This window comes from Diaphorina citri, unplaced genomic scaffold (genome assembly GCF_000475195.1).
Source record: "Diaphorina citri unplaced genomic scaffold, Diaci psyllid genome assembly version 1.1 scaffold557, whole genome shotgun sequence".
Taxonomy (NCBI): domain Eukaryota; kingdom Metazoa; phylum Arthropoda; class Insecta; order Hemiptera; family Psyllidae; genus Diaphorina; species Diaphorina citri.
Window position 1 is genome coordinate 93,528 of NW_007377991.1, and position 9,866 is coordinate 103,393.

A 9,866-nucleotide genomic window follows, 5' to 3' on the forward strand; every position below is an offset into this window, starting at 1 on the left:
GATACTATGTATGAGACCTGACCTAAACGGATGTCTTAGAAGATTAGGGCACTACTGTTAGCAGGAATCTGCACCCACTGCACCCAGTTCCAGATGTCAGCAATCCAGATTGGTACGTCCCAACTTCCTCTTCAAATTGGACTACAAAATCTCCTGCTGGGGGCACATGTTTTGGATTCATCCGGGGACACTCATTGTTTCATTACAAATTTTCGGTAAATAATCTCTAATAGTCTTTTCAAAACTGATCCCAAGGACAAACGTACTCCACATAAGGTATTGTTATTCAATGTAAATTGAGATATTTAGAAGTGCATGTGCAATTGTGCATAGATTATAATAAAATTGTGTTCCAATGAAAATAATGTTTGAAAGACACCCCCGAAGAGGAAGTGACCCGAAATTTAAATTTTAAATTGATGAGAGATAGATGGGAATTTGATAATGGATGAAATGGGAGGATGCTGGACCACTTGAGGATTTGGTTCTTTACAAATACATATCTACTTGCATATAATTGGGGAAACCCTCTGTATGGACTACTGCTATTGCGGAAATGTAAAATGAGATGTTTTGAGCCCTCATTTTTTTTTTCCATTTTCTTAATACAAGAAAGTAAAAAAATCCCGGGTCTACAACAGGCTATAACCTACCTTCTCGTATTTTCATTTAATGTTGAGTGATTAGTGTTTAGTGCTTCCAAGTTCCTATTGTGAAGAAGTACTATACATAGTAATATCTTTAAGATACGTAACCTCACAGAAAACTAGTCGTCATATATTATTTTGATAATTATTTCTAATTCAGACATCAAAAAGACATCAAAATTTGATGACAGACACATGGACACATAGACAGGGGGCTTAGAACATTCAACCAAAGTGTTTCATTGCCATTTTCGTAGCATCCAAACATATGCAGAAAGTCCCCCGGGTTCGATTCTCACCTTCGATAAAAAAAAGTAATTAAATTAAAATTAAAAAAAAAAACTCAATGAGTTAGGTTAGGTACTCTTACTTTTTTGATAGAGGTTCTCGTGTTGATAGAGTACTGTGTATCTTCTCGCTTATTTAGTAGTGTATTAGATGGGAGAGAGAGATGAGAATCCTGTATCTTAATATTCTGCATTGCCAGCCTAGTTAACTTAGTTGGTTGTGCGTTTGCCTTGTAAGCGCTAGGCCGCGGGTTCGATTCCCGCCCGGGGCGGATTTTATCCTGATGGGATAATGTTCGTTCTCACTTCTGTCAGATCCTGATCTGTTCTTCTGCGATGAGGTCACTTCAGGTGAGTGCGAGTATCTCCATTTTATTCTTGAGATTAATTTATTTACACGCTAAGCAACCAGGCCATGTGTGATTTTTCTAAAAATTGACATTATCTTATGCTTGAGATTTTTAACTCATTTTTAATCAAATATAATTAAGCCACCCACAATAGCACGCTGAATGTACCAGAGTCCAATGGATCACTTAGAGCCATTTCACACTGAGCGGATTTTTACCGCGCGGATTCCGCTCTCGCGGTTTTTTTCCGCCTAGTCAATGAGTGTTTAATGTATTCTGCATTGCATGCAAGCATAATAGGTAGTTTTGAACTTACATAATGTAGGTATATGTAGATTCGTACTGCTTAAATAGTCTCTCTTCCTTTAGTTGCAACACCACTGGGCTAACCGTATCCCTTGTGTTTCCAGAACTGTCCCCATCTATTTGAAACTCTTCGAGACCATCTCCTGGCAACGTTCCCTCATGGAACTCCTGTCCATCTTTCACATCCAGGGTTCCACGGTGTTCTCTTGTACCAACAGCACGGGGCTCGAACTCCCCTGTCTCTCAACTGGAGAGCAAGTACTCGACCAGTACGGGTATTCCACTAGCAACTTCACCCGGGACTTTGTGTCTATATATCTGCTCATGGTGGTGTTCTATTTGCTAGGCTATGTCTTCTTTTGGAGAAGAATGGTTAAGTTGACTGCGGTTTGATTAAGCTACGTTGCGCGTGGTTAGTATCTGGATGGGAGACTCTCTGAGCAAGTACTCGACCAGTACGGCTATTCCACTAGCAACTTCACCCGGGACTTTGTGTCTATATATCTGCTCATGGTGGTATTCTATTTGCTAGGCTATGTATTCTTTTGGAGAAGAATGGTTAAGTTGACTGCGGTTTGATTCAGGGATGATCGAAAATCGATATGTATATCGGTTTTTAGTCCGTCCTTCTTTATTATAATAAAGATACCATCCAGATACTAACCACGCGCAATAGTAACAAAAAAAGGTATAAGGGACGGACTATTGTATTCGCTTCGGTGTCTGTCAGTCAGTCAGTCCGTCAGTCTGTCCCCATAGAAGGACTTATCCAAACCTGGTCGACCTATATATCAAATTAAAGGTCTTTTTACCAGGATCACGAAAATGGTGGTGCAAATTTTGTCCAGAAAACCATAAAGCCAAAAAAAAAAAAAACTGGTTTTTGCGGGATTTTTTGGTATATTTTTTCAGCGCTGTATATATTCGTATGAATTGGAACCATCTGGGCTGTCGCGTGATGCTGGCTTTCCCCGGGCCTACTCAGGCTGGATGAGGTTGTCGCCGAATGAAGGGTTTACAACCCGTCACTAAAGACTTCAGCAGTTATACTATTCTGCACTTTTTCCTTGACTGAAGGCATTGAAAAAATAGAAGGTACCTACCTACGTAAATAGAAAAAAATAGAACTTATTCTCTGCCTTAATAGAGAAAAAAAGACCACATTTCAGAACTCACATATCTGCACTCACTGCAGAATCAACTCGTTTTCTGCATTTCTTGCCATGGAAACACTAAGTCAACATACAACAATAAACCAATACATTTACAACAATAAACCAACATACTAAACAACATGAACACAGATATACCTATGTACGTATTCTGTAGCTCTTTGCAGAAAAATTGCACAAGTCAAAAGTGGCAAAAAAAAGACACATTGAGAATCAAGTTAAAGTGGCAAAAAAAAAGTACCATTAAAACCTATTAAGAGCCATTTAATGAGAGAGAAAAAAAAAATCGGAGTTATTCGATCCAAAGTTGGAAATCACGTATGAAAATACCTAATAGGTATATCTCATCCCGACAATCACAGAAGAGCCACATAAAAGATATGCCGATTATTTTTATAGAGCATAAAGCTACATTGTAATAGTCATTTAACTTTGAAAAAAATCTACTGGGTTAATTTTATTTCTAGCACAATGCTTCTTCGAAAATTCATTTCTTTCCCTATTGGTAGATAAAAGAAGAATTTTTCAACGGCCCACATCCAAAATCAAGGTTTGACTAAAACAATATTAACTTATTTGATTTTCATTTCCTTCTTAGCTTGGAAGGTCTGCCTCGTATAAGCGCCAGGTCATAGATTCTCTTCCCGACCGGCACGGATTTTATCGCCCGATTTTGACCATTCCGCATTAGAAGAGCCACTTTACCCAAAGGGATCTTCCTAAAAGGATTAGTCCCTAACTCCATTTAATAACTAAATAGGTTCATGTGAAATTATTGTTAACTTCTACAGATTCTCAGAGACAGGTCGGTACTGGTTTTTGCGGGATTTTTTGGTATATTTTTTCAGCGCTGTATATATTCGTATGAATTGGAACCATCTGGGCTGTCGCGTGATGCTGGCTTTCCCCGGGCCTACTCAGGCTGGATGAGGTTGTCGCCGAATGAAGGGTTTACAACCCGTCACTAAAGACTTCAGCAGTTATACTATTCTGCACTTTTTCCTTGACTGAAGGCATTGAAAAAATAGTACCTACATAAAAAGAAAAAAAAATAGAACTTATTCTCTGCCTTAATAGAGAAAAAAAGACCACATTTCAGAACTCACATATCTGCACTCACTGCAGAATCAACTCGTTTTCTGCATTTCTTGCCATGGAAACACTAAGTCAACATACAACAATAAACCAATACATTTACAACAATAAACCAACATACTAAACAACATGAACACAGATATACCTATGTACGTATTCTGTAGCTCTTTGCAGAAAAATTGCACAAGTCAAACGTGGCAAAAAAAAGACACATTGAGAATCAAGTTAAAGTGGCAAAAAAAATTACCATTAAAACCTATTAAGAGCCATTTTAATGAGAGAGAGAAAAAAAATCGGAGTTATTCGATCCAAAGTTGGAAATCACGTATGAAAATACCTAATAGGTATATCTCATCCCGACAATCACAGAAGAGCTCAATGCAGAATCAACTCGTTTTCTGGATTTCTTGCCACGGAAACACTAAGCCAACATACAACAATAAACCAACATACCAAACAACATGAACACAGATATACCTATGTACGTATTCTGTAGCTCTTTGCAGAAAAATTGCACAAGTCAAAAGTGGCAAAAAAAAGACACATTGAGAATCAAGTTAAAGTGGCAAAAAAAAAGTACCATTAAAACCTATTAAGAGCCATTTAATGAGAGAGAAAAAAATCTACTGGCTTAATTTTATTTCTAGCACAACGCTTCTTCGAAAATTCATTTTTTCCCCTATTGGTAGATAAAATAAAATGTATTCAACGGCCTACAGACGAAAATCAAGGCTTGAATAAAACAACATTAACGTATCTTTGCCAGCCTAGTTAGCTTAGTTGGTGGCGCGTCTGCCTTGTAAGCGCTAGGCCGCGGGTTCGTTTCCCGCCCGGGGCGGATTTTATCCCATCGGAGTTATTCGATCCAAAGTTGGAAATCACGTATGAAAATACCTAATAGGTATATCTCATCCCGACAATCACAGAAGAGCCACATGAAAATTCGTGCAGTGTAAACGGGCTGATACGATGATGATTAAAAATACCAGTAATACCTATTACCCTTGCATAAGGAATATTCGTTGATTCGTTCACTTTCCCATGCTAATTCAGCGGCTGTATGATGGGATGACTGTGTGATTGTTCTCCTATGTCAGAGTTCTCTTTAGAGTCCGTCTTGCCAAGCTTTTCAGAGTAGAATTTATTGAAATAACCATTAGTGAGGTGTGTCCTTACTGAGTGAATTTTGGGTTTTGGCATATTTTCCCTTGAATGCTTAAAGTGTAAACCCTTAAAGTTGGGGCTTAAATCCTCAAGGCTTGAAAGTTTAAACCCTTTAAGCTTAAATGTCAGAGTTTTCTTTAGAGTCCGTCTTGCCAAGCTTTTCATAGTAGAATTTATTGAAATAACCATTAGTGAGGTGTGTCCTTACTGAGTGAATTTTGGATTTTGGCATATTTTCCCTTGAATACTTAAAGTGTAAACCCTTAGAGTTGGGGCTTAAATCCTCAAGGCTTGAAAGTTTAAACCCTTTAAGCTTAAAGGCTCAAGTTGGAGAAAAAATCTCGTTTTGGGCTCGGGGCCTCAGGAGATCCTATGACAATTTTTGATTCCAAAAAATTGACCCGAGTCCAACACTTTTTCATGCCCTTGTAGGCATAAGTTCGCTAGCTCCTTGTACATAAATATCCGTATTTACCATATTATAATAACTTTCATTACGCTCTTTTACAGTGACGGGAGTGGCTAAGGCAGGAACTCTGACGGCAGTTATGGGAGCAAGGTAAATAAATAAGTATTTGTATCCTACTTCGTCGACAGATCTTGTATAATTGCGTATCTCGGCTTTGGTTGAACCGATTTGTCTTTAATCCTGGGTGGTTTTGTGAGGAACCTGTTTGACCATAAAGGGATAGGAGAAAGCCAGCCGTTCTGAGAACGAACCTTATTCGTTCAGGATAAAATCCGCCCCGGATAGGAATAGAACCCGCGACGTAGCGCTTACAAGGCAAAAGCGCTACCCTCCAAGCTAGCTAGGCTGCCTGAAAGCCTTAATTTCCCATTTCTTCGTGATTTCAGTGGTGCCGGTAAAACAACATTGCTTTCGGCTCTGGCACAAAGAAACAACGGTAAGTGGAAACTAGGAAATTACCTAATTTTGTTTCAATTTATAGGTTTAAAAAAAAAAAAAAAAAAAAAAAAAGAGTGTTCCACCGCCGTTTTTATTTCGTAGCAATGGAACAACTGCTACATTAGACGCATGTGGCCTGTTTACCTAGGTATTTATTTAGGTATTTTCATTATTCTCTGACTTGGAAAAAAGTTTGTTTTTTTGCCAACCTGTTGTAAAAATTCTGTAGGTACTCCATTCCCCTATGTGATTTTAACATTTCTCTCTGATTTCAGGTGGTCTGGTTGTAGAAGGAGACGTCAGGGTCAACGGAAAAGCGATTGGTTCCAAAATTAGTATTTTCATTATTCTCAATTCTCTCTGAGTTGGAAAAAAAGTTTGTTCTTTTGCCAACCTGTTGTAAAAATTCTGTAGGTACTCCATTCCCCTAGGTGATTTTAACATTTCTCTCTGATTTCAGGTGGTCTGGTTGTAGAAGGAGACGTCAGGGTCAACGGAAAAGCGATTGGTTCCAAAATTCGGAAAATCAGTGCCTTTCTCTATCAGAAAGATATATTCACCCCCACTCTGACTGTGTATGAACATCTGGTTTTCTATGTGAGTAGGTATAAACTTTTTACTTCTAATCCCTTTGTCTACAACCAATTCAAATACTTATTTAGACTGCCCGCGTAGAACTAAAGAGTTGTCTCTTACACTTTTTACTTCTAATCCCTTTGTCTACAACCAATTCAAATACTTATTTAGACTGCCCGCGTAGAACTAAAGAGTTGTCTCTCTCAGTCTATTGTTGAAATTAATATTGGACTTAAACATTTACGCATGCGCTAAGAATAACAAAACGGACATGAGAATGCCGAAAAATTAGTTTTATAAGTGGGGAAATCTCCGCTCCGAGACTCAAAAATTTCCCCTTTCATTGTACGTTTCAGACTTTTTAGATTAACCATTCTTTCATTTCCTTAACTTTTTAGCTATTTTTTATTTTATTTTTTTATTTTATTATTATTTTTTTTTTTTTTTTTCAAGGCTCGTCTCAGAAATTAATACTGGACTTAAACATTTACGCATGCGCTAAGAATAACAAAACGGACATGAGAATGACGGAAAAGTCAGTTTTATAAGTGGAGAAATCACCGCTCCGAGACTCAAAAATTTCCCCTTTCATTGTACGTTTCAGACTTTTTAGATTAACCATTCTTTCGTTTCCTTAATTTTTTTTTTGTTTTGTTTTGTTTTTTTGTTTTTTTTTTTTTTTTTTTTTTTTTTAACGGCCGCGCCCAAGTTAAGTAAAACCATGTAAAAAACAGAAAAAACTCCCCTTCGTTGTGAACACAATGAGACCAACCCCACCACTCTGAGGGGCCCATACAAGAGCTATTTCATTGGGTTTGATTAATCCAAGTAAACATGTCAGCTGATATCAAAATGAAATTAATCTAGATCTGCAAACATGATTTGACTAATCATGTCACCTCTGAATTCCATGCTAGTCAAAAATCATATGACTCATCAATCTCCACCGAACAAAATTTGAATGCCAAAGACATTCTGTAACATAAATAATTTATTTAATAAATTAATAAGGCTTAAACTAGACATATTGATACATAATACACGTAAATGCCAGCGACAGTAGCACGTGTCGAATGTACCAGTTCCCAACGGATCACTGAAGTAAAGAAACGTTGCCCTTAATCGGTATCTGAAATCTGGATGACCCAAATCTTCTAGCGTCCAAGACAAAATGTGGTGGCTATTTCGGGGTGAACTCGGCCTGTTGAGGACAATTCAATTTTTTAAATTCTCAGTGAAATGGCGAGCCAGTATGGTTTGAGTATGAAAAGTCTTAGAGGGTGTGATTTTGGGCTCATATTTTGAACGGACCTAGACGAACCCACAATTGGAACGGACCTAGACAGACTCTCTTGGTTTACACGTTCCTGTCCTAAATTTATTTTCTCTACATTTTGCAGGCAGAAAAACTTGGCCTGACCCTGTCCTGGAGCAGCCTGTCAGTGTATCTAGTCAAAAAGTCGACCTCCTTCTTGAAAACCAAGATCACCACCAAGAAACTCGTCAACAATGGTAAGTGAAGTCAGGGCAGATTGACTTTTACAGCTGTTTGCCCTTACACCTAAACCTCAAAAGTGGGCTTTTTAGTCCGTCCTTCCTTTATTATTACTAATAATAAAAGGTATAGTGGACGGACTATTGTATTTGCATCGGTGTCTGTCTGTCCGTCCGTCAGTCTGTCTGTCCATTACATGAAATCATTACATGAAAGTAAAATCGAAAAATCAAATCAAGAATGATAATAAACAGAATATTAAACAAATTAGGTAGGTACATAGGTATTCTTTAACCACGATCGAATAAACTACGGGCTACAAAATTCCCGGTTTTCCCGCTCAGTAGTACATATTTAGAAGTGTTGTGATGTAAGGAATATTGATAATAATTTTTAATTTCTTGAAGTGTTACCTACGTAAATGTAAATTGTTTTTATACCGCTGTGTGTGAAAGAAATCGCGGATTTTGCAGGCGGTAAAAATCCGCTCAGTGTGAAATGAGCCTTTAAGAAGAAACGGTGTTCGTGGGTGGTATCCGCATAGGTGACCATCTGGGCAATCGGGTGCTGCTGGCCTCCCCAGGCCCTACTCCAGGCTGGGTGAGGTTAGTGTGAGGAGGAGCATAACTTGGCGGCGAATAGAGGGTAAAACCTCGGTCACTGAGAACCTCGGTCACTAAGTACAGTAATATAAAAGCCCTATCAAATAAACAAAAGTAATTCAATGTGATCCACTGGATTTTAGCGAAGGGATTGGTGTTAATATCTCTGAGACTGTTGTCTTCAACACCTCCTCAGGATTGGACTCATATTCCACCCTCAATCTGATTTCCACCATGAAGCAAATGGCCACCGATCACCAGAAGACCATCATTTGTGCCATCCATCAGCCCAGCTCGGAGATCCTGGACATATTCGACAGCATTGTTATCATGGCTGAGTCCAGAACAGCGTTCATTGGGAACACCAAGGAAACGATTCAATTCTTGAAAACGTTCGTAGTTACTGCTTTTTTATTCCTTTTCTTATCCTATAATAAGGAAAGAAATGCATTTTAATAATAGTTTTGTAAAAACAGTGGATTTTCTTGAAATAATAAAAGGGAGAGTAGAAAATAGGTGGTATCAACAAATAAAAATAGATTTATAAGTGCAGTTTCTAAGATAGTTACTCAAACAAAAGAAACAAAAATTTGTCTTTTTTTCTGACTTGGCCTTGAGTTTTGAACCACAAAAGGTATTTTGGGGGGATCTCATATTTTTATATATTTTCTCAAACTTTCAGACAAGGCTACGAGTGTCCCGTGAACTACAACCCGGCCGATTTCTTCATCAAAATCCTCGCGGTCACCCCAGACGATGAGCAAAACTCGCACAAGCGTATCAAACGCATATGCGACGCCTACGTAAGCAGCGATTCCGCCCAGTCTATGGACGGCTTTATACACGATGAGCTGACCAACTATAGTGCACCTAAGTTGAACTTGGCGGATTTCAAGCCAACCAACTGGTTGACCAGATTCCTTCTGTTGACGTTTCGACTTGAGGTGGACATCTTGAGGAACCGATCATACTTGTCATTCCGACTGATCCAGAAATTGGTGAGTGAAGATTTTTTTTTCTTTCTTTTTAGTTTTTATCGTCCCGAAATCAAAAAAAGAAGGAAAAGAATACAGAATATGAGAAAGCCAGCCGTTCCTTATCTGTGTCGAATAAAGTTCGTCCCGGGCGGGAACCAAAGCCATGGCTTAGCGCTCTCTTCAGCTTGGAGGGTAGCACGTTTGCCTTGTACGCGCTAGGTTACGGGTTCGTCCTGTCAGTTTTCGGACGATAAGACCTACGTTGTTACAGTTCGTTTAAGATTCGTT

General features: G+C 38.5%; 1 protein-coding gene and 1 long non-coding RNA gene across 2 annotated transcripts in view; both read left to right on the forward strand.

Annotated features, from left to right (window-relative positions):
* Positions 1 to 1,235: 1,235 nt before the first annotated feature.
* The window catches only part of LOC103510082 (protein scarlet-like), a 14,685-nt gene continuing 6,054 nt past the window's right edge, over positions 1,236 to 9,866 (forward strand). The window contains exons 1-3 of the mRNA XM_026824238.1: positions 1,236 to 1,285; positions 8,798 to 8,993; positions 9,284 to 9,599. Of these exons, the coding sequence (XP_026680039.1) occupies positions 8,836 to 8,993; positions 9,284 to 9,599 (474 nt within the window). The 5' untranslated portion in view covers positions 1,236 to 1,285; positions 8,798 to 8,835. The remainder of the gene's footprint in view (positions 1,286 to 8,797; positions 8,994 to 9,283; positions 9,600 to 9,866) is intronic.
* Positions 5,531 to 6,260, forward strand: LOC113467811. Its single transcript, XR_003391757.1, has 3 exons — positions 5,531 to 5,580; positions 5,877 to 5,926; positions 6,204 to 6,260. It is a non-coding gene; the product is annotated as an uncharacterized LOC113467811 (long non-coding RNA).